At 46.5% G+C, this 24,678-nt stretch overlaps 1 protein-coding gene across 3 annotated transcripts in view; it reads left to right on the top strand.

The window, feature by feature from the left end:
- The window catches only part of sema6cb (semaphorin 6Cb), a 41,597-nt gene extending 18,227 nt beyond the window's left edge, over nucleotides 1-23,370 (top strand). Inside the window, exons 10-13 of one of the 3 annotated variants that reach the window (XM_079344500.1) lie at nucleotides 4,374-4,432; nucleotides 4,819-4,869; nucleotides 8,243-8,320; nucleotides 20,891-23,370. In XM_079344500.1, the coding sequence (XP_079200626.1) occupies nucleotides 4,374-4,432; nucleotides 4,819-4,869; nucleotides 8,243-8,320; nucleotides 20,891-22,215 (1,513 nt within the window). In that variant the 3' untranslated portion in view covers nucleotides 22,216-23,370. Of the gene's footprint in view, nucleotides 1-4,373; nucleotides 4,433-4,818; nucleotides 4,870-8,242; nucleotides 8,399-20,890 lie in introns of all 3 variants that reach the window. The other 2 variants (XM_079344499.1, XM_079344501.1) reach the window with 2 other exon arrangements.
- Nucleotides 23,371-24,678: the final 1,308 nt, after the last annotated feature.

Here is a 24,678-nt window from a genome sequence, read left to right as displayed (position 1 = left end):
CTTCTCTTTCACTCTTTCTGTCTTCCTCATACTTTGGATTAGGTGTCATCTGGAGTGCATTTGACATGATTACTGTTGCCAAAACAAAAGACAGCGAGAGAGAGAGAGAGAGAGAGAGAGGGACGAGAGAGGAGAGTCCTGATCAGGATCAGCTGAGGTGTGCAGTTTGAAGCACCTTAAAGTTGAAGGTTAGCCAGGATGGATTCATGATGTGTTCAAATGTAACGTCAAGAAAAATAAAATGTTTTTGGTACGAGCGTGAAAAAAATCTAGTTGCTGCAGTTCCTGGAGTGTCCACTAGAGGCTGGCTGCACACATGACCCGCTCCCATCCCCGGTCCTTTAAAGTGACTTTTAAAGGAGCCAGACTGCAAAACTTTTCATAGGAAACAAATGTGTTTTCATGCAACTCCAGTCTTTTTTCTCCTGTTGGTGGATTTCCATCTGCAGGTGTTCATTTGCTCTGCAGATTCTCATTTTCACTAAATACATGGATGTTGCATGTTATTTCAAGTCGAGCCAACACATCTCTCATTTACATGGAAGGCCTTCCAGCCAGAACGCTTCATCCTCTGAGTCGCTGAGTGAAATGAACACGGTGCCACTCGCAGCACAGTCGCTTGTTATCAATGCCAATTTACAAATAATGATCACAGCTAAAACTTCCACAGCAGATGGAAAGAGCCTTAAACAGCAGCTGGGAATCCAACTTGTGAATCATTTTTGTTGGTGCAGTTTGTCCAGACTGTGTTAGTGTGACTGAGCCAGATGCATGATGGGAACCAACCCCCGAAAAGCCGACAGATGTTGATTTGTGACAGCAGGCGGCTCTTTGTGTTTGGAAAGCTAAGCAGTACAAAGTGAATTATTTTCCCGACGGTGACGTTTTTGACTGTTTATTCATGAAGCGGCAGTGAAGGTCAATTATGGTGAAGAGGGGCGACAAGTCTTTTTTTTTTTTTTTTTCAGACTTAAAGGTGACCTGTCATCATGCTAGTTAACAAACTCTGACAAGCTCTAATTCCCTTCAGTACACGAGGGGAAGCAGTCCTCCAGTTAGGGATGTCACCAGACCGTCACGTGGTAATCCGTTTCGTTACCATGGCAACGAAAATAAAACTCTTCAGCACCGCAAGCTGAGAAATGTTCTCAGTACAAAAATGTTGCCGATGAATTTGTGTATTTGTTACCTTTTTTTTTTTTTTTTTTTTTTTAACCCAGTGTTGTTAAATGCATGAAGGCAGAACAGGAGAGGTGACGGCGTAGAGAGGGAGGATGTGGACCGGACCAGACGTGACCCTGTAGAGCCTTTAAATCATTAAACATACAAACAAGTAACTACAGGAATAACAATGATGCAAAATAACCCTGAAAATACTGAAATATTGAACAAAGAAATATCACTGGCGCCCGGGCCAGGTGATGAGCTAACACCCCGTCACACACATTACTAACGTGTGTTAGTAATACAACACCTGTATTAAAATGATGATATTAACACGCACTCATCGCTGCTTTGTTTCTCTCTTTTAATTAGTTAGTTTTTTTTTTTGTCAGTACTGACATCCTGAAACTTCCTTTTTTTTTTTTTTTTTTATTCGTTGGTATTTATTTATTTTTCCTGGTGAAGAGGAGCCGAGTGGCAGCGTGATGAAAATGAAGCAGAGGAGTGAGCTGCACTGTCAAGCTGTCACGTCGAGTCTTTTTCAATACTTTTCTCCATCTCTGCTGAACTTTCCTGAGATTCCATTTTCCCTTTTTTAAAACATTTTGGAGATGCTTTTGAAACATGGAGAGAGGTTTACAGACCCATGCAGAGCTAGGCTAAACACTGAAGCTACAGTCTGAGAGCTAGGCTAAACACTGAAGCTACAGTCTGAGAGCTAGGCTAAACACTGAAGCTACAAGCTACTTTGTTTTAGCCCCACTCGACCGTCTCCTTTAACTTCCCCGTGTTGTCATGGACTATGACGGGTGTGACGCTACTCAGCCCCACGTGGTCTTTCTTTCCTGCACCTGAAGAAAAAACACATTTATCCCAGATGTATCCCTTTGATATTTAAAATGTTGCATATATAAAAAAAAAAAGCATCCTGTATGAATCCGTGCGCAGCATCGACGAGCAGCAGCCTGGCGTGTTGGTTTTTGATCATTTTCTCCCCTCCTTTGAAACACCAAGGACCGTACAGTAAACAAGACATCCGTGGTTTAGAGTAAGACAGCGAGTCCTTAGTTCACCTGCTGCGTGTTTGTGCAGGTTTCACACACACACACACACACACACACACACACACGGCTCAAAAGCAGACACGCCGCTCTAACGAACACTGAAGATACTGAGGAGATGAGTTCTGCGAGCTGAGAGCCGTTATCTGGTTTTCTGGCCAATTTGAACGTCTCTGTTTTTACTCTGAAGCTTCAAAGTGTGTTTGTGTGGAGAGGAATCTAAAAATGGGTGTAAGAGATGGTGTGTGTTTTCCTCGTGTCTGTGTGGGATGTGAGAAGTTGTTTTTTGCTAATTAAAGACGTTTGCTGGAAGACTGCGTGCTTGAAGTCTGTGTGAGCTGTAGGTTTGTGTTTAGGTTATATAAGGAACTAATTGGTTTGTGATGGAGTAGGCGTGTGTGCACGCTGGATCGCCACGCTGGTATTTTTATGAGCTGCACGAGCCCGAGTCTGTTTTAGCTCGCTGCGCGCTACTCGCTAAGTGTGGGAAGATTGTTGGCATCGATGTGAAGCTCGACGCGGTTCGAAAAGGTTTCCGCTCCACCGTGCGCCGGCTCGATCTCAATCAATTACTCGGCCCGTTGGAAGGCGCGCTGCTGGATGAGACTTTGATTTCTGATTGACTCGAAGGTGAAAGATGGAGCGCATATTGGCGGGATAAGAGTGTATCAATCGTTGGCACATTTTCTTCAGAGCAGCAGAAAATCAATGTTTGTCAGATTGGGTTTCTTTCTTGGCGATTTTGGAAGAGCGCTTCGACGGGAGAACGCCGACGACTCGGGTTGCAAAAGAGCGAGTTTGAAATGGCGGGATACTCCGAGGAGAAGTTTCTGTTTTCTTCAAGCGATCTTTCTGCGCTACACAAATGTGCCAAAGGTTGTCAAGCGTGATGAATGCACGAAGAGGATGGAGACGGGGCGACCATCCAAACTGTCCATCTAATCAATATCAATCTGTTCTTGTTACTGAGCTACTCTGGTCGTCATGGTGACAGAAACATCACAGCTGACGCCCTGCTGAAGGCGCTGAACGCTGCAGGGACAAGTCGCATTACGGACCAAGTCGGGAAATTGGTTCCCTTCCTGAGCAGTGCTGAGGTGCTCTTGAGCAAAGCACTGAACCCCCCACCAGCTCAGGAGAGCTTAATAGTGAAATTAGTTGATTGCTGCAGCTTCCATGTTCACATCAACGTGAATCTGCAAACCTCGACTTTCCCACCAAAATCTCTAATTTGCACACACACACACACACACACACACACACACACACACACACACACACACACACACACACACACACACATTATATCTATTCTTACAGTGTGGTACATAAACAGCAGGTCCTCACAGTGATTCTAAAGGTACCATGAATCCAGAGCGGAGCAGCTAATGCTTGACTAATGCTCTCCGTTTTAACGAGCTCCGGTCTCTTTTTTTTACTGCAGACCTCGTAGAAAGTTCATTACAGTAATCAAGCTGGGTTGTAACAGAAGCATAAATCATTTTTTAATCCAACACTCTCCAGTTTAGTGGTGAATCTGTCCTCATAGACGCCTGATGGCTGAATCGCCCCCGTGCCATTAGCTCTGCAGGTGCTTCATCAGGGGAAGTATCGGTGGTAAATAACAGGTTTAGTCGACTCCACCTTGGGACTGTTCTTACAATCACACGGCAAGGCGTTCGAGGCGGAGCAGACAAACTAAAGGTGCCAATTTGACCCAGGGTAGCCTGAATGAGCTGGGTGCAGTAAGAATAAGAGAAGATGAGGAAGTATAGGAGACAGGACGAGGGGGATGTGAGGACACAAACGAACTCCAGGACTCTGCTAAACGCCTCCACACTGATGATGTGCGACCTTGAGAGGCGATCCAAGGGTGGGTTTTCTCTCCTCACGGCTCCAGTCTGGTAAAAAAACTGAAGGACACAGAGTTTGTGACCTCGGCCTGACACTGAACAAATTACATTCTGCCGCATCACTTTTACTTCCCCCGTCTCTGAGCGGGCCTCATCTACAGGAGCAATTCAGGGCCGACTGGGCGAGGTGCTTTGTTAGGAAACAAACAGTCGTGGAAATGATTTATGCAAATGTGCTGATGTGTCTCTTTGTTTTTGTGTGTGTGTGTGTGTGTGTGTGTGTTTCTCTCTTTAGAGGCGGGTTTGAACAGGATGTGGAGAACGGCTACCATCAGCACCCTGATACCTGCCACGGTGAGATTTAAACATTCATTTCTTCTCGCTCATTTGCATAAGCAATAAAGAACCGGAGAAGAGAAACAGCCTATTGGCTGTTATCAGATCTCAATGTGAGAGCGAGCGAAGGCACATCTGGAGCAGTACCATGTATTTATTTCAGCGAGGGCAGCGTTCAGTTCACGCTGAAGAAAACTTGAAGAGCTGTCTGTCTCCCTGCTGAAATACTGCTCTCAATCTATCTGTGCTCATTAAGCGTTCGCTCACAGACGCGTTTTCATGTCACATAAAGTTTTGACATGAAAGGTTTTTATAGCTCTTGTTTGTTTTTGTTTTTTTTGCATGTTTAAGATATGTTCTGAAACACACTGATGTCGGCTTGAATCTCTTTGTTTTTTCTCCAGACGTGCTGGCGACCACCCGCAGGCAGAACACGCCGCTCGATTCAGCGTATGGTCAGTGATCGTGTTGATATCTTTTCTTGTTTTATCTATCAGCGTCTTTGAGGGAACCTCTGAGCGAGAGCAAACTGACCAATGAGGGAACAGGAGAAGAATAAACAACACACTTATATGGTTTGTGTTGATTAAAGGAGGAGCTTTAAAGGTCACATATAGATTTAAAGGTTCCCAGTGATGTGAAAAGTCCATCCTCTCCGTCTTCTGATGTTCCCTTCATGACATCACAAAGGGCAGTAGCCCCTCCCACAGCTAGGTGTTTGTTCTGCCCTCTGAGTCTGCCTTCTCACCGTAAACAATAGGACATGGAGCCAGAAAGCAGCGAGTACACCCGAGCCCTTCCAGAGAGGGGGCGTGGCCAGACAGCTCATTAACATATTTAAAGCTACAGACACAGAAACAGCCTGTTCTGAGCAGGGCTGAAATAAGGGGTTTATAGACATGATCAAATACAGGATCAGAGTGGATTTACAACAACATTTACTCTGGATGAAGAGGAGGAGGAGCTGTGACCTTTAAGGTCTGTGTTTTTGTACCCAGGGTGTTTAGCTCGTGTTTGCATCAGTTCAGTTGGAGTCCTGTGATGTGAGCGATAAGCCGGCTGAGCTGGTGAAGTTGGCACCATAATTACACTACATTACTCTACATCCCAACAGATCTGGTCTGACTCCAGTCCGCTCTTGGGTCTGGATAATCCTGATCAAAGTAAACATAATCCTCCTCACAGGTTTGAAGCAGCACAAACTGGAGGCTTTGATTGGATACCAGGATTCAGCGTACCTGACCTCCTCTGATAAACAACTCCAGCTACCAGATTTCAATATTTGATCCTCAGCTTCTGCAGCTTTTATTCTTTTTGAATTCTGTTAAACAGCCTGACTCAGATGTCTTATGAGAGATTAAAACGTTGCCTGAGCAGTGTTATTTTAAACATCATGTTACGTTCGTGAATGCATTTAGACGACATGCTAGTTCTTGATGTTCTGGGTTGTGTCGAGGGGAGAAGAGATTTATTCAGTCGTGTGCCTCCAAGGTAAATGTTTTTGCACTTCACGACGTAGGAGGTTGCAGAATATTTCATGGAGGCAGCTGAATGGCCGGAGCCGCCTCTCCCTCTCGGCCGGCCTGACAGCTAAAACATTGAAGCCATTGTCTGAAGCGTCAGTCCTTTGATGGACCAGGAGCTCCGCTGGCTATACTGCCTAATGCCCTGTATCAAGACGGATCATCATCCCTGTCACGTCCCATTACTCCCCGCTGGCCACACTGCTCGGCCCCTGGCATGGCTGGAATAGAAATAGAAACGCTGCCTCGCTGGTCGGCGCTCCGATAAGATTGAAGAGCGGGTGTTCAGATATATTCTCAAACACAAACCGGTCATTTTCGAGAAGATGGCTGCTGGCCACACAAAGTTGCTTTTATCTACACAACTAAAGGCCGCTCCCTCACTTCATGAGAAGTTAGTAAGAGTCCTCAGAGCCCTCCGTCATCGGGACGCAGGGGGAGCTAATGGCACTGGTTGATCCGACGCGGTGATTAGAACCAGAACTGAGTCCATCACGCTGGACAAAGTCGGCCATTACTGCTAAGCAGAACCATCCATCCTGCACCCAGAACAGAGGCAGCTCTGTCTGCTGAAGGCTTCGGCCCTGGACCTCCACAGAGCCCCCCTGCTGGACGAACCCCCCCCTCAGTCTGCAGCAGCGCTCCTGTTTAATCCTGCAGGGGCTCTCTGCACACCCATGATGCTTCGCTGCACTGTTTGAAGTTCTCAGCACGCAGTCAGATTCTGTCTCTGTTGTTTTTTTCCAGTGTGTGTGTGTGCGTGTGTGTGTGTGTGTTTGTTTGTTTGTTTTTTCTCGCACAAAAAGCCTTTTAAGTCCCCGCACTGAAGATCAATTATCAGCTTTCCTCGACAATAAAACTGTCCATATGCCGAACAAAGCTGTTACACACAGGAGCTCCAAAGGCAGCTCTCTCTCTCTTCCACTTCCCCGAACAATCGCAGCCAGACGAGGGAAGGCTGTGAGACAAATGCTTTATTCTGCACTCTATCAACAGTAACAGGGAACAATGTGATCCTGCTCTCTGACAAACCAAATCGTGATAAATTGAAGTACTGATGAAGTCCTGGAGCTCTTCATCCGAGCTGCCAGGGCCAAACACCCCCTGGAGTCCGGTTTTAATTTGCTGGGCGCAGATGGTGAACTGACGGGGCACCTCATTCAGAGTGAACACAGTCAACTGGCTCGCAGTGAGAGAGAGAGAGAGAGAGAACAAGCCCCCTTTTCCTCCAAATGTCTGGGTGTGAGATCTGCAGAATGCTAACATTATGGCTGGCTTATTAGTGCAGGAGCCAAAGCCAACAGCAACATGCTGCTCGCTGGACCTCAAGGACAGAACAGAGAGCTAATAATGCAATCAAGATGAGGAGTTTGTCATCCAGTTAAATGCCTGATAATACGAGGCCTGCGGCTGCTCACGCCCAGCGTGTTTCTGGGCATATGTTTGAAACGTTTCCAAATGTGGTCGTCAGAACGTTCGCTGCTCGGCCGCCTCAAGGTGACAAAGTTTCCTGCGAAACACATCGACTCGTGTGAGGTAGTGGAAAAAGAGCTGCGATTAAAAAAAAAAAAAAAAAAGACATCAGCTGAACGCATCTATTTCGAGTTATCTGTGAAAACACTTAGCAGAGTGGACGCGGAGGAGTCCTCACTGGGCTTCGAGTTAAAGGGGGGGGGGGGGGGGGGGGGGGTGCAGAACCAGAATTGAAGAGTGATTTAAGAGCATCAAGTTCTCCTCCAATGTAGTTACATGCACTAAATCTGCACAACACTTGGCTAAAAAGCAGCCCCGTGACATTTATACAAGTTATTGGTTTTGTCTTTGACGATCTGCAAAATCTCTGAGTCACAAATCGTTTATTTGGTGAGGTGATAAGAAGAGAGAAACAACAGGGGCGTGTCCAGACTTTACTGACTGGGCGTGTCCGACCTGAGGCTTTAACTCGTGCAGGCGATGAAGCAGCCCTCCGCTTCACTGTGTGTGTGTATGTGTGTGTGGTGTGTGTGTGTGTGTGTGTGTGTGTGTGTGTGTGTGTCTGCAGGGAAGCGATGGCTGATTTATATTCTGCTCTGTGTGCTCATCGTGTTTCTCACCATCATCACTGAGTCTGTGTGTTAACAGGGTGACGGTTTTCTTCCCACTCAGGAACTCACCCTCATTTCTCTGAAGTTGATTCTCCCGGCTGATTCACATTTCACTAATCACTCACTCTGTTGCCCCCCTTCCCCCCCCCTTCCTCCTCCTCCTCCTCCTCCTCCTTCTTCACCTCCTCCACCTCCTTCCTCCCTCCTCGTTACAACCACAGGGAAGACCACACCCACAAGCGCCAGCACAACCTTTCATGGGGCGGCATTCCCAAAGGAGGCAGGTGACCCTGAAAGAGGTACAGGTCCTGATGGCCCTCCCTCCGTGGGGGAACAAGGGTCACCTGACTCGGAGCCAATCAGTGTGGAGATTGAGGGTAAGGGGGAGGGATCTGTCAGTCCTCAGTGAATCTGCAAGGGGATTGCACTGCTGGGCCCCGACCGCCTCGACAGACACGTCTAACAAAACTGATGACTAACAAAACCAATTAACACAAATCTGTTTCACTCTGGTTGAACTGAATTCTTTTCTCTCGCGTTCATGAAGCCGCTTCTCCGTCTGTAACGTTCACACGGGGCACATTGCACTTACAATGGGAAGCTTTATTGCTGCTATGACATCGTTCTGCTGATCTCCAGACTGCTGTAAGGTTTAAACTCAGAATCTTATATATGGAAACAGCTGTATCACAAGGTAAAACATCATCTGTGTGGGATTCACTAAAATTAGCTGCAGTTAGCATCAGTAGCTTCAAACATGGCCCCTCCTCCTCAGGTCATCGCCAACAGAAGCTCTCACTCCCTGCAGGAGGTCGTCTGTATGTTTACTGCTTGTAGCCCTGTGCACGCTAGCGCAAGCTAACGGCCGAGGAGGTAACTTCAGTTTCTTCAGTTTCCTCCTCGTTATAGAACAAGCTTCTTCTGCGCGTTCAGTCCGACACAAAGGAGATGAAATGATGCTGTTTTCAGTTCTTAAAAATAGTTTATGTTGATAAAATTCAATGACATTGTCATGTTAGCCGTTAGCTCATGTTAGCTGTGTGGCCGGATGGCTTCATGGATTTTCATCAGTCTGTATCTTTTTGTGAAGAGATGAAATGATTTTTTTTATTATTTAATGACAAACTGGAAAACAGTAGAACAACATCACAACAGCATGTGAGCTTCCCGCCCAAACATGACATCAGAGGAAAGATCAGCTGTTTTTTCGTTGCTGACTTCCTGAGAAGTCGAAGCAGCTCACATGTTCGGGCTGAAGCCGTCATGACGTGACGCTCGGCATGCTGATATGTGTGAATGTTCCTCCAGGGTGAAATACGGCTTTCATTAGCTCACTAACTCTTAACCAATCTCGCAGTAAAGGCCGAAGCATCGCCCATCGATTTTCTCTGATCTTTACACTTCATTAGTCCCAGTATGACAACGTGATGCTCAATTTTTCACGGGCGGCTTTATTAAACGATCCCACCGCTGAATGATAATTCTTTCATATCTCTCAACACCACGGTGGACATGTTCTCTTAATTTACACATAAACGGCTGGAGGAGCTTCTCTTCCTGTTATTTTCAGCCAAACTGCCCAACGCAGCGAACACGAGTGCGGGAGATTTAACGACTTCAAATAAATCCTGCATTCGCTCTAATTACCTCCCGAAACCAAGGAGGGAAAACCTGAGTGTAAACAACGCTGCTCCCACACGGCCTGAGCTCATCGTTCATCAAACGAATTATTCCTTCATTCGTTTTGAAGCACTTTGAGATATTCAAGGTTCATGTCAGGATGCAGAGCTCGGGTGTAGAGGACCGAGGTCGAGAGAATGACGCCGATTTTGGAAGTGCGAATAAACTGCAGTTCCTAAAGTGTCCACTTGGGGCTGGCAGCAAAAGCTGAAAAATCCCTCCATTAGGTTCCATATTAAAATGTTCATTTTCACAGCAGATTTAAACACGGGTTCAAAAACGTTTTGAGTTTAAACTCTAAATTCTCTTCAGCTTTTCATTCAAACGTCGGAAACGTTGAGGCCAGTATTCCTGCAGACTCTTTTACAATTACGCCACGCCATCCGGCCACCTCAATAAATGACGTGACCTATAAAACTCCAACCAGTTCTTGAATATTTAATTAGATCTTCATCTTTATAGGCTTCACACTCATTGTTTCTTACATTTTTAATGTGACACTCTGCACTCATACTGATTAACATCCTCGCCTTGGAAAAGTAGGAAAAACAAGTCGAACAGTCACAAAACTATTGGCAGAGAGTGCGGCGAAATGTCTCCACCGGCCTTCAAATGTTCATGTCAAGAAACAAAAGCGAGGGAGCAGAACAGAGAATGGTTTGGTTTTTCCCCTTTTTTTTTAAAGACTGCAACTTTAGTAATAAGATACAGCTCATTTGGACGGGACTCAGCTGGGATGAGGCAGTTTTTGTCCTCTGCTTGCTGCTTGCCTGCTTGCTTGCACAGGCTCAGTGTCAGAAGTCTATAAATCCTCAGCTCGTGAAAGAAACTTCCATTCACGCAGACAGACTCCCCGGCTGCCATGATGAGCTACTCAGGCTCAAATGAGAAAAGCCCGTAACAAATAAATAAGCAGCGGGGGAGCCTGAGCCGGGGAGTCGGACAACAAGAGGAGGAAGGGAAGCGGAGGGGTTCGGTGTGATAGAAACGGCAACGCAATCTATTCCAGCCAGAGACTGTGACGCAGCCGGTTCAATCAGAAGCGCTGGGCGGGCGGCGTGATAAGGCAGGAAGAAGAGCTGGTGTGGAAGTAACAGCATCACAGCTACAAGAGGGCCTCCAATCTCCTCTCACTGTCTGTCCTTCTCTCACCGGGTTGTCTGCCTCTCTGTCAAACGTCTGCGGCTGTGTGCCAGCGGCCAGGGTACACGCCGCGGGTACACGCAGGACCCAGAGACTAATCTGTATTTTAAACAGAACTGGGGGGAACATGTTTAATCTTTAGTCTAAAAAACATGAGCTTCATGAGAGCTGCAAAAGCAAACAAAAACCATCAGAGTTTATCTATTCATCCGGAGCGTCTCAGACTGCTGCCAACGAGGTCGATGTCAGACTAATCCGTTATCTGCACGCTGCCACAAATGGCAAGAAAATGATGTTGATGATGACAATTTCTTATAGCCTGGCGGTTAGGATGGCGGCCCATGTGAAGAAGGCTGAAGGCTGAAGTCCTCCAAGCAGGCAGCCCGGGTTCAAGCCCGGCCTACAGCTCCTTTTCCCCGTGTCTCATTCCTCACTCTCTCTCTTTCTCCCAAATTACTGCTCGGCCCACTCTCCTCTCAAAAGGATTGGATAGGATCTGTAGAGCCACACCCCTAATTATGCATAACTCCTAAATCATGTGTGAGTCCTCGTACAGTGTGCACTGATTGATATGTGTTGAAGCAGGCTGTAAACATGTTCATGTCTGCTGTAAAAACAGGCTGTTTGAATGGGTGTGTATGTGACTTCCTGTGCTGCTGCAGCCAGCCTCTAGTGGACACTCCAGGAACTGCAGGACTTCAATTTTCAACACCAAAAATGTCTGCTTGACTTCCTGTGTTTATCAACAGTCATTTGTAGAAAATGTCTGTCTGAACCACAAATAGGCCAACTATAACAAACAAATACACATTTTCCATGTTCACAAATTTATTAATATTGTCCCATAAAACAAGGAATTTGGCAAAGGCAGGGACTGTTTACTTTCAGCACTTTTATTCGAGGCTGTGGGAGAAATGTTCAGCGTTCTTACTGTGTGTGTGACGGCTGAGGCAGATGTGACAGCTCTGAAAAGTTTCCCCAAGTTCCCAAACTTCCTGCGTCAGCACACACTTCCTGTCAGAGTCATATGAGCCGAAGTGAAACTCTGTAAGAAGGAGAAAGGTGGTCAGTCATTGAACCCGCACAGCGTGGGGTAAGATGTGGGAAACTGCATTACATCATGTAAACAGCAGGAAGGACTAAAAGGCAGTGTAGCAGGAAGCTGTTGACCCGCTCCTCTTTAGCTAGCATCAGCGTGCGACTGGCTCGAGAGCGCCCACCTCTCCATTGTGTCTGAGCACAAAGAAAAGTGTATTTTAAGAAGAGGCCAGGTCTGCTCTATGTGTTTCTCTCCTTCTGCTTTATTTTGACCTTTTCTTTGACACTTCGGCACTTTTAAATGAGCCAGAGTGCGTGTCGGACCGAAAGCTAAGCTAGCAGCTAATTTAGCTGACACCGGAGGGAGATGGCGTGATAATAGAAACAAGTGAAGCAGGCGGTTTGAAACTCATTAAAACCGTAGAGCACAGTTTGAACTTGGTCTGAACCTCTCTGTGATGGGGGGGGGGGGGGGCTGCCGTCCTCGGGGGGCCAGACATCGACGCCAGCTCGTTTTCCAAAGAGTTATTAATACATCTGAAGAGCATGGCAACAGACAGCGCCTTCATCATCCACTCACTGATAGGGCTCTGACCTGGAGGCAGCTCTGACCACACGGTCTGCTCCTCCAGGAGCGGCTTCAGTGTCAGGTTTTGAATCCTGCTCTTCGTATTTATTGTTTGATTTAGTTATAAAAAACAAGCAAAAGGAGAAAAACAGAGATTCATGTAAAGTCCAACCGAAAGAAAGAGAAGACTTAAAAAGGAAGTGGGGCAGGAATTGTGTGAATAAATGCAGAGTGAAGGGAGGGCTTGACTCTTGATAGCAGTCGTTCAGGATTTAAGGATTAAGGAGAGCGTGAATGTTACGACTCTGTCTTAACAACAGAAAGAGGAAGAGATCAAAATGACATGAAAATAGCTGAAGGAAAATGGAATATGGAATAAGAAGGTGTATACAACCTTTCTCTGATTCTTGGAGTCAGGTGCAGCAGTGTTGTTGTTTTACCATCAGGTGGGAGAAGCTTAACTACGGTGCACCAAAAGGGTCAAAAAAGCAGATTTAGAAAAATGGAAGTGTTCATTTCAGACCTTGATGCCAAGCAGCAAGCTTCAAAAAAAAGAAGCCGATGCTGAAGTGTAACATCCTGCAGTTCCTGGAGTGTCCACTAGAGGCTGGCTGCAGAAGCACAGGAAGTCACATACACACCCATTCAAACAGCCTGTTTTTACAGCAGACATGAACATGTTTACATCCTCCGGTTTAACGCTTTAAATGCTGACAGCGGCGTCAATACGATGACGAGCGTCCTTTCATTTTTAAACGAGCTTTTACTTTTTTTCGTTCGAAGGCTTTTAAAGTTGGATATTAAAATATTTAATACAGTTTGAGATCTTTAAGGGTCAGACTGAGGCCAACGTATCCAGAACACATTAATTATTCTGCTTTAATAGAACCGCAGGCTGTCAAATTTCATTCAGCGTGTTCTGACCCTCCTCGCTCCCCTTTCATGAGTCAGGCCGTGATGAGAACACACACACACATATATTTTAGGTTACTGCCAATCCGTTCTCCCTGAGTCCTAGTTATGGCGTAATGGCACCCATTAAAGGTCGCACAGAACTAGACCATTTTTCCCCCTGTGCGCAGCTGAGCAGCACTTTACGGCGATTATTCATGACATCATGTTTCACTACAAAAACACACTCTGCAACGTGCCGTAAAAAATAACCTTAAAGGCATTACACACAGCCAACACTTAACTTTCCATAACGGCACATTTAATGGCTCTTTGTTCCACGGCGGCTGTTAGGGCTCCGCTCGGTGTCAGGATGAAGAGAGCATCAGTCACGAGCGTCACAACGATCCACACAAGGGGCCCGCAGTGATCCACCCACGCAGCCGTCCCGGCTCGCAGCCCTGACCTCCCTTACCCTTGAATCTGACTCATTGACCTCTGGGGAGTTTTTCTCCCACTCTACCTGCCTGTGTTTCTTTCTTATTTTGAACCTTGAGTTGGACTAACCCTTTAGCTGTACCTGCCTCCTTTGTTTGTGTCTCTCTCTCTCTCTCTCTCTCTCTCTCTCTCTCTCTCTCTCTCTCTCTCTCTCCTGTTTTTTTTTTTTTATGATCTGCCTCTCCACTTTTACAGCCGCCGGTAAAAAAACTGTGCGCAGGTCGTCCGAGTGACCTGCAAGCAGTTTCTCCATCTCTTAAAGCAACAGTACACTCCAAAGGCACGATGTGAGTTTTGGCAGACAGTCGGTGCAGTAAAATAACGCTAATATGGAAAATTTACGAGCTACTTAAGATAATTGGCTCCTTTTATGAAGGGTTATGTTTGGTGCGTATCCTTTACAGATGACTTGAATGAGAGAAAACGCACCAAGACGACTTTTAAGGTTTCATCAAATCTGCCAAAACTGGCTTTATTGTGGACTGTTTCTTTAAGTCGGTCGGTAAAGCCGACAGATGTTCCAGTGCAGATGTTCCCTCCTCTGCAACTTCAGGAAGTCTGCACTGGATCCAGTTTGCTTTACCAGCTGCTGAATGGCACACACAGCTCTTCTTTCTGTTCCTGATGTGAATGCATGTTGATGAAAACAAAGGAAGAAAAGGACAACTCTTGATGCATGTGAGCTGCCTGGTTTAACAGCTTCTGATGCCACATTAAAGGGTTGGTTCACCTGAATTAAACAATAACATTTTGTTTTCATTGAAAGTATTTTTGTGTCCATGCAGGAAGATTTTTAATCAGGTGGCTCTATGTTAGAAGAGTGAATTTGTACAATTCTGCATTTTAAGACATAGAAAATAAGAATCCTTAAAGGCTGGGAGCTCATTTTCTCCAGATCCACTTTTTAAGATTTTGGTTGAATTTGTGTTTAGGTCCTGACATAAATTAATAACTCAGGTGCTCTGAAAAAGAAACAAAAAAATCCATCATGTGTATCAGTTTTAAACAAGTAAAAACTTTGACTAATGTCTGCACTGTGCACACGTTTTACTAAACCAATCAAGCCTCTCTACTCCATGCATGCACGAGCCCACACTCAAAGCATGAGAAATCCGCTTCTGGACCAATGGCTTTAGTGCATGTAATTGAGGGGCGGGGCTTTAGAGGGAGCACAGAGGGGAGGAGGTGGGTGAAGACGGAGAACGGAGAGGATGCTACTTTTAAAATCATGCTAGTTTTCAAAAAGTACCAACCCTGCCTTTAAGGTGGAGATATACTTGCTTACATTCTGCATGTTTCCAGGGAACGTCGGCCGTGCACGTGTCTAAGAAAAATTATTGTAACGTGGGCTTGAGATGCAGTATGCACATGAACAGTAGGGGGCAGTGTAGGGTCAACAACGGCAGAAAGTTTTAGAGACGAGCTGATAAACCAAGTTCACAATTATCCACATCTGTACGACGCGCCGCCAAGCGCTCTGTGGTGCCCTCTACAGTCACCCTCCAGTACCACGCGCCGCATACAGTCAGGTATATATCCAAGTATGTTCGTGAAACAGTTGCGTGCGTACGTAAGTGAATGTGAAACGGTCTGTAAATCTCCAGCCACAGAGGTGCTGTGGATCTCCTGTCGACAGTCACACTGCTGTCATCTTTAATCAATCCAAACTCTCCTGCAGCGGAGATTTGATCAGTTAGAAAAATATGTTATTTGATGATTGAAGTGAACCACCTCTTTAATCAGTGACTCTCTGCACTCTGAGTGTTTTGAACCAAATGTTTGCTGCTGCTTAAAAACTTGACTTCCCTTTCGAGGCGCAGGTGTAAATATCGGAGGACTTCATACAGACAGTACGGCTCTGATTGCCAGATGCCTCGGCACGCCTTATTTCCCCGTATTCAATCAGAAACTGTAATGAAATCTATGCTCTCTATGCATCAGCGCGCCTGGAATGAAATGCAGCGCTCATTACCACTACTTTTCAATTGGAATGAATCTGTTACATTACACCGTATCACCTTAGCTCCTGTGCATACATTAAAACTCATCCAACTGGCTGAGCACTGAGGTGGAATATTATGCAAATTCCTAATAACAAGTGTACATGATTGAATTCACTCAGTCAACAGGCAGACCCCTGCACATATACCCAGTGTGTGTGTGTGTACATGTACACACACTCAGGCTCTGATGCTAACCAGGTCCGATAGCGCCACAAGACGTCCAGTTTTAAAAGTCTGACATGAAGAAATCAGAGCTGCTGGCTTTTTGTGTAGATTGAATAAAATGGGGTTGTAATTAATTTGTTTGCCTTTCAAGAGTTGGAGTGTTATTTCTTGAGTGGTAGAAAAATAAATCTCCAGCTTTAGCTGGATGAATGACGGGGGAGGTTAATGCTCGCCTCTTTAGCCAGAGGCCATTTTGTCTGGCTGGCGTCTCATTGGAATGAAGTAGCCATTAAGGGAACAATTACATGCACTTGTGAGCTTGCAGAAGCAGAAACTAATTAGGGCTATTTTGGAACGTTTTCACTTGATGCACACAAATAGAACAAACGTTTTATTTTTTTTTCTCACCCTTGAGAAAAAGCCTGATTCGACGGAAAGATCTACGCCAAGCGCAAAAAGTTTCCATGTTTTAATTATTTCGTGTCTGACCTTGAAAATGCTTCCTGAAATAAATGTAGTCGCTTCTTCCTGCCAACATTAGAGCTCCACGTTTAGTCCACGAGTTGTGATGCTTTAATGTCCTGCAAAAAGAAACTTTCTAAATCTAAAGTGTGAAACTTCAGAGTGTTCAGATTAGCAGTATTTTTGGTGCCCTGGGAAAGCTCGTGGGTGCTTCGTGGTTTGGGATTTAAGATGTCTGCAGGATCTTACAAAGAAAGCAATCCGTTTTTCTAATCACTCACATTCTTTACTCAAATTGTCTCCTCCATTTTAATTTGTTTTCGGACACGACTTCATCACCTGCAGAAGGAAAAGCTCCGCACCTCACAGCATCTTTAATTTCACATCTCCAATTAGTTATTTTGAACACTATGGATGCAAGCGTGGATAGCGTTTCTTCCGACAGCGCTGTGGAGGAGCGTGAGGGTTGTGCTCCTACTGTAGCACAGCTGCTGCAGAGCACCGGGCTTCAAAAGCCTGGCTGAGTGATGCTCTGTCACTCTACCCGTCACGTCTGTCTGTCACTCTGCCTCGCTCCTCATCCTCCTCCTTCAAATCTGCTTCACGCACACTCATTCGCACCCTCTTCTTCTTCTTTTTTTAAAAAACCTTCCTCTGGCTTTCATCTCGTCTCTTCTTGCTCCCCTGTCTCTCGGATCCTCCCAAACATTCACTGCCCTCTTCATCAACAGTTTGTCACCAAGGTTGAATTCTAGCCCTTCATCTTTCTCTTCATCTTCGCCCGATGGCTGTCACCATCCCTGTCTTTCTCCTCTCGCCTCCCTTGCTTTCACTCCCGCTGCCCATCTGTCTTTTCACTTTTGGCAGACTTTGGTGTCTCTATATTAGGACTTCTGTGAGCCGAGACCAAGTTGAATTGACACAGAAATATAAACTGACAACGAAAGATAGGAACGCCGACTCTGCTGCGAACGTAAACATTGAAGCCTCTTTGGAAAACGAAGGCCGAGGTGGCATTGATTACCAACTCTGCTGTAAATAACAGGTTGTATTATTAAAATAGTTTTAAACCCTGATTGAAACAGAATAGACAGAAAGCCAGGTCAGTCTGTGCAGCACCTCCTGGGCTCCACCTCGCAGCTTGCCAGGCTGTCGGTGTGAGTCACAAGGTATTCATTCCTCTGTGACCGGTGGCTCCGTATGTCCCACGTAGCTGTGATTGAGTCATCTCCACTGTCCGCTAAACATGTTGTGACAGGTCGTCCGTACGCTCTGAATTTGTTTACCTCAGCTGTGCGATTCACCCCCCGTCGAGGCACTTGACTCACACTCCCTGACCCGGGAGGGACCCTTCTGTAGGCCTGCAGCCACGGACAGGGAGGGTGGGGGGGCACGGTCCAGAGGGAGCAGATGAGTCACAGGTAGCAGGAAGCCACAGAGGTGACAGAAGGCAGCGTGATGTCAGAGCGGCCTGCGTTGCCATCGCTGTCGCAGAGGCCCTTATCAGTGGAAACTTTTATTCACTCAACATTAGATGCAAGAAAGGGTTGGGGTTTTTTTTTTTTTTTTTTAGATATGGTGCAATCATGATCTTTGTGCTCACTCCCCTAATTTACAACACTGTCAGCAGAAAATGTAGCAGAGCGTCAGAGCTGAGCAAGCTGACGGGGAAGATACAGCTCCTCAGACAGACGGTTTAAAATCAGGACACATAAGTGATGATTCATACAGTCGAGATAAAACAAGGATTGTGACTTTCTCATCTTAGCAGCACAGGATGTTGTCTGCCTCTCCTTTGATGTCTTTACATAGAGGCGTACAGATAATGTGGCAGACAATGGAGTACTGCTCTAAACACATTAACATCTGAGCGGCCTGCTGACGTCTAGTCTCCGAACATTTCAGCATTTTTAATGTCTAATAAACTAGTGGGCAGTCTCTTTCCACTCCTCCCACATGGGACACAAGTGTCTCTCTACCTGCTTCACAGGTAACACAAAGGAATAGAGAGGTATCAGACAATGTCATGACACCACGACAGCTTCACAGACAATATTTCTTCTCTTCTCTGAAATGAGGTTACAGCCAGTATGTCCTCCTTCTATCTTTAGATTCTGCTCCTGAATGCTCTGGATTTGTTTAGACCAGAGAAGGTAGGACCCTACGGGGTCGAACTGCTTCAGATAGAAGTGATTGTACCCGAGCTAAAAAGCCTCTGCATGTTTCTAATAAGCTCCAGCAGCAGAAAGCTGCTCAAACTAGGATCAATGTTGGAGATGCTTTTGAAACATGGAGAGAGGTTAGAACGCAGAAAGCTTTACAGACCCATGCAGAGCTGGCTAAACACTGAAGCTACAGTGTCCACCACATGCAGAGCTGGCTAAACACTGAAGCTACAGTGTCCACCACATGCAGAGCTGGCTAAACACTGAAGCTACAGTGTCCACCACATGCAGAGCTGGCTAAACACTGAAGCTACAGTGTCCACCACATGCAGAGCTGGCTAAACACTGAAGCTACAGTGTCTCTACATGCAGAGCTGGCTAAAAACTGAAGCTACAGTGCCCACCACATGCAGAGCTGGCTAAACACTGAAGCTACAGTGTCTCTACATGCAGAGCTGGCTAAAAACTGAAGCTACAGTGCCCACCACATGCAGAGCTGGCTAAACACTGAAGCTACAGTGTCCACTACATGCTGACCTGTGTGAGAGGAGGGGGGGAGACAGCTCTCTGTGATGATTAGAGCTTAGACTGCAGTACTCATTTTAACCACTAGTCCTCTTTAGGTTTTCTTCTATTCTATCTGTGAATCTTCAGCTCTCTGTCGTCCTGATCTATCGTCACTTAAAACCTCACATTTGTAACCTTGACGTTGTTGTGCATTTGATTAGTGGACTGTGTAACGAGAGCAAAAGAAAAATGACGATTAAAAGAAGCGATATTACCAGACTCTCTGCTGCATCACTTTTGATTGCCTCTCCCAGTGGGACACAATTATGATTTGTGACTTTTAATGTGGTCATAAGTCAAGGCAATCAGAAGAATAAACGACTCCTAAATCGAGCATTTTTAATTGCGCGCTCTATAAAAAGTTTTATTTCCAGAAAGATGATCGTGCTGTTACTCTCTGTTTCGAAAATTGGAAGGAAAGCACGACTTGAAAATGAGCGTCGAGTTAGATGAAGATGAGATAATAATCCACGTCCGGATAATGAAGAGTGAAAATAGAAGTCCCAAAGTTTCACGGTAACTTCATGACATTAATAATCAACCTGTTTTAAAACTGCTCCCGACCAATTTGTTGGATTATAATCTGACCATTTGTGATCAAATTATAATCCAACAAATAATCCGACAAGAGGCCAAAGAGAAGTCCATACATTATGTTGCGTGGTTACCATAGTGCGGCTTGGGGTTCAAATTGAATCCTATCCAGGCTTCATTATTGATTTGATTTCTGATCTTCCCCATACACATCCACCAATCATCTTCCTCGCCGTCATTCTGACCTCCTTATAAACCATCATCAAGCCTTATTTAGTCTTCATTTCCATTTCCATTCCTCGATGAAGCTTTCATTAGCTGTCAAATTGAACTTTGCTTGGAACACCTGCATTTCTCTCCCTCCGTGATGCGGTTCGCCATCCCCCTCCTCCGCACACTAATCAGTTTCACAGAAACTGTCATTAAGGGCGGAGGGAAGGGTCTGACACCACAGATGGCGGCGGCATCTTGCAAACGAGCTCTGATTATAAGAGGTGGCAGGTCTCACTCCTCTTATCAGCCTTGCCTTTCACGCTATTAAGGCAACGCAGTGCTAGGGGTCGCATCTCTCCGGGACATTTGCATGGTACATTTACCTCAGCTGAGTAACCTTGTGTGGGGTTTTTTTTTTTTTTCCGACTCGCTGGTGCACAGACTGTTCCCTCAGCTTCATTTCCAAAGAACCTGACAACCTCATTGGAGTCTGTGTTGGCTGAGGCGCCACAGCCTGTGAGCTATCGGGTAGACCTGTTATTTTTGGCTCGTTCATCACACCAGGTGCTTTCGCCCCTGATCCTCACATTGGAAAGCAAAGTCTGTGAAAATGACATCAGGTTCCTGCTGCTGTGCTCCCATCAATATTTAAAGCCCTAACTCATTTCAGAGCTTATTTCTCACTGACTGGGGATACTTTGGCCTCTGCCAGTCTGATGGGAAAGCTCAGGTATGACAGGGAAAGGCTGTACTGCTCTATTAACAGAAAGAAGAAAGCTTGTTTGAAACACCTTTCGGGCTGTTTCCCACATAGAGAAGCCCCTGCGAATACAACCTGCCTCTCCCAGCTGCTAGCTAACCTATATTAGCTCCTGTAAATCTGCTTTTCTTTCATTTTGGTGAAGGCAGAAAAGATCTAACCAAAGTCTTTCTTTTTTGAAGGTGTGAGGCGTCCGCCAGATCTGGAGAAGACCAACCACAGTGTCCATTACACTCTCCTGATCGCTTGTGTCTTGGTGGCCTTCATTCTTGGCGCCTTCCTGTCCGGCTTCCTGGTCTCCTGCTACTGCAACCACACTGGACACAAGACCAAGAAATTGTCAAAAGATCCCGAGGCACCGATCCCGCATGCCCTGTCTCTCCGCAGCCTGGCCAAGCTCAACGGCCTCCTGGACAGCCAGAGCAAGGACGACAAGCTGGAGGTTTCATCTCCAAAGATTTACAACTCTTTCTTTGCAAACAGCAAGGAGCATCATCAACCCAGGAGAAATGGCCATCACGGAATGACGATGGAGGACCTGGTCTACCAGCATCACCACCACCACCACCTCCACCATTCCTCAGAGCTGTCTGGTCTGCCTACACCCGATTCCACCCCAGAACTGCCCATAAAGAGCATGAAAGCTTTCAAAAACCAGTGGGAGAAGAACCAGAATTGTAACAACGCCAAGGAGCCAAAGTCTCACAACATAGGATCCAGGCCCAGCTCAGCCCTGCTTCACCAGCAGGTCTTTCCCTACTCCCACGGCCTGTCCAATGGGCAGCCACTAGTCGGAGGTCACCTTCATCCAGACGAACGCAAAATCCACAATGTAGAGCGTGTTTTATCTCAGCAACCTTATCCTGGTTACTCTCAGAAGGTGATGGAGGTGACCTCGCTGGATGAGCTCCTGAAGCACATCCACGAGGCGAGCAGCAGCAAGAACGCCCAGTTAATGAGTCCATCAGGTCTGATGGCCAGCGGGGGTGTAGGCCAACTAGCATTCTCCAATCGCATCCAACCTCAGATTCCTGAGACAGAATCAGCTCCCTACTACAGCTCGTCCACCTTACCCAGAGACAGCCTCACCCGACGCATGGATGTTCCTCCAGACATTCCCCCGCATCACCAGTCCACCCTGGAGAGGAGGCACTCATCCCAGAGGCACTCCCTGATCGCTGCAGCCAACAAGATGCCCAATGGTAGCACAGGAGGAGGAATGGTACCTCGCCAACACAGCTTTAGCCAACGAAACGGTGGGGCACACCAACCGCCTCCCCTTCTAGCACGAATGAACTCAACAGGCAGCGCCTGCGAGGTTCACTACCCCCTCATCCCCAACGGATACCTGGCACGGCAGCAAAGTTACAACGGAGACCAGCAAGAGGTCCAACATCGGGGAGCAATCGTCCGCCGGGCCTCCTCTCTTAAACCCGACGTCCCTCCCAAACCCCTGTTCATACCCGCCACATCCCCAGTCAACCAACAGGGAAAGTTCAACTACTGAGGAGGTACACTCCTGGACCTAGAGAGGGGGGTCTCCCTCATGTGTCTTCATGAAGGAACTGTCCTTCAAAGACATGCATTGGGTTAGAGGATGCAGACCCTCCCAAGTAAACACTACCGATTGGGTGGCAGCCAGCGTCACTGTGGACGAAAGCCTCAACCAAACTTATTTCCCTCTTCTTTTTGTCCAACGGATATCTTTGTACCATATTGGTATTGCTCAGCTACTTGCTTATTATAGAACTGTTGACTTGGGTGACGTGAAGCCACCTCCTTATATTAGGCTGCCAATGTCCTCAGTGTGGATTTACGATGCAACTTAGTTTTTGGGCACATTGATGTTGGAAAAAATACAAACAAAAAACTGAACACATCAGTCATCTTGAAGACTTTAAAGCCGGAGACTCCTGCAACGCTTAAATTTATGCTTTTTGCTTAACCTTTTCTGATGTAGTGTTGGTAACCAGTCCCCACCCGCCCCACCCTCGAATGTGTTTATATTATGCATGTGTGTGTATATATATGTGTGTTTATATTCACACCGTATATGTATACATATACATATGCAGTATATGTAACCTGTGGTGAAAAGTCAGCAGATTCCCCTGAAAGTAGTTATGTCTTTGCCTTACTATACTCTTTCATCTTTGGGCATATCAAATGATCCCCTGAACACCCTGAGAAGTATCTCAAGGTCACCACATCACGCACTTCATCGGTTAACGCTCGTCGCCAGATGGCTAAAACAGTGAATGAAATCTGTTCATGTTGTCAAGACAGAGAGAGAGAGGGAGAAAAATTCTTCAACAAAGCAGCTATCCTCGTCTCCTCTCTCTCTTTCTTTATCTCGTCCCGGGAGACGTCAGGTTCAAAGAGACGCAGTCCATTTCAATTCCTCGAGAATGTTTCTCTTCAGATTGGTGCTCTACAAATCCGTAGTGGGATAGTCCTAACAAAACAAAAAAACAACAACATCAAAAGAAGGTATTCTCGTAAATATTTTGCACCCAGAGAGGATGCACGCCGCGCCGTCTGGCTTCGTGGGAATGAACAGAAAACACAGAAAAGACCTTGGTGATAATAAGGATTAACTTTGTGGCTGTTGGGTGTAAATAAAGGAAAAATTACTAGCCAAATTTTAACTGTATGTGTAAATGTGTGCCTTATTTAATAATAGTGTGTGACATGGAGTAGGGGTCAATGCAAGGGGCTCTGATGGCGACTAAGCTACAGTATATTGTAGGTGTTTAATTTTTTATGGTCGTTCGTGTGTCATACGGTATCGTACTGGACATCTGAAGAGTTTCATTCCAGAATGAGATATTTGTCATTTTGAAAACTGCGGTTGTTATTGTAACCTTCACTAATGAATCAAACTTTGAGTTCAACCTCTGACTTCATTGAGCCTTGAAAAAGATTTTGACGTACGTGTATTTAGTCTTTCAGGATGGATCCTGTGTTTTGGAATGAAACCCTTCATTTCTCTTCTTTGTTTTTTGCTTTCCCCCCTGAAAGTGTGAGACTGCAGACACACACAGCCTGAGACTGCAGACACACACAGTCTGAGCCTGCAGACACACACAGCCTGAGCCTGCAGACACACACAGCGTGAGCCTGCAGACACACACAGCGTGAGCCTGCAGACACACACAGCGTGAGCCTGCAGACACACACAGCGTGAGCCTGCAGACACACACAGTCTGAGCCTGCAGACACACACAGTCTGAGCCTGCAGACACACACAGCCTGAGCCTGCAGACACACACAGCGTGAGCCTGCAGACACACACAGCCTGAGCCTGCAGACACACACAGCCTGAGCCTGCAGACACACACAGCCTGAGCCTGCAGACACACACAGCCTGAGCCTGCAGACACACACAGCGTGAGCCTGCAGACACACACAGCCTGAGCCTGCAGACACACACAGCCTGAGCCTGCAGACACACACAGCCTGAGCCTGCAGACACACACAGCCTGAGCCTGCAGACACACACAGCGTGAGCCTGCAGACACACACAGCCTGAGCCTGCAGACACACGCAGCCTGAGACTGCAGACACACACAGCCTGAGCCTGCAGACACACACAGCCTGAGCCTGCAGACACACACAGCCTGAGCCTGCAGACACACACAGCCTGAGACTGCAGACACACACAGCCTGAGCCTGCAGACACACACAGCCTGAGACTGCAGACACACACAGCCTGAGCCTGCAGACACACACAGCGTGAGCCTGCAGACACACACAGCCTGAGCCTGCAGACACACAGCCTGAGCCTGCAGACACACACAGCGTGAGCCTGCAGACACACACAGCCTGAGACTGCAGACACACACAGCCTGAGCCTGCAGACACACACAGCCTGAGCCTGCAGACACACACAGTCTGAGCCTGCAGACACACACAGTCTGAGCCTGCAGACACACACAGTCTGAGCCTGCAGACACACACAGCCTGAGCC

This window comes from Symphodus melops (genome assembly GCF_947650265.1).
Source record: "Symphodus melops genome assembly, chromosome: 5".
In the NCBI taxonomy this organism is placed as follows: domain Eukaryota; kingdom Metazoa; phylum Chordata; class Actinopteri; order Labriformes; family Labridae; genus Symphodus; species Symphodus melops.
The sequence above is the reverse complement of the archived record's forward strand: the minus strand, read 5'-3'. Positions and strand labels throughout refer to the sequence as shown.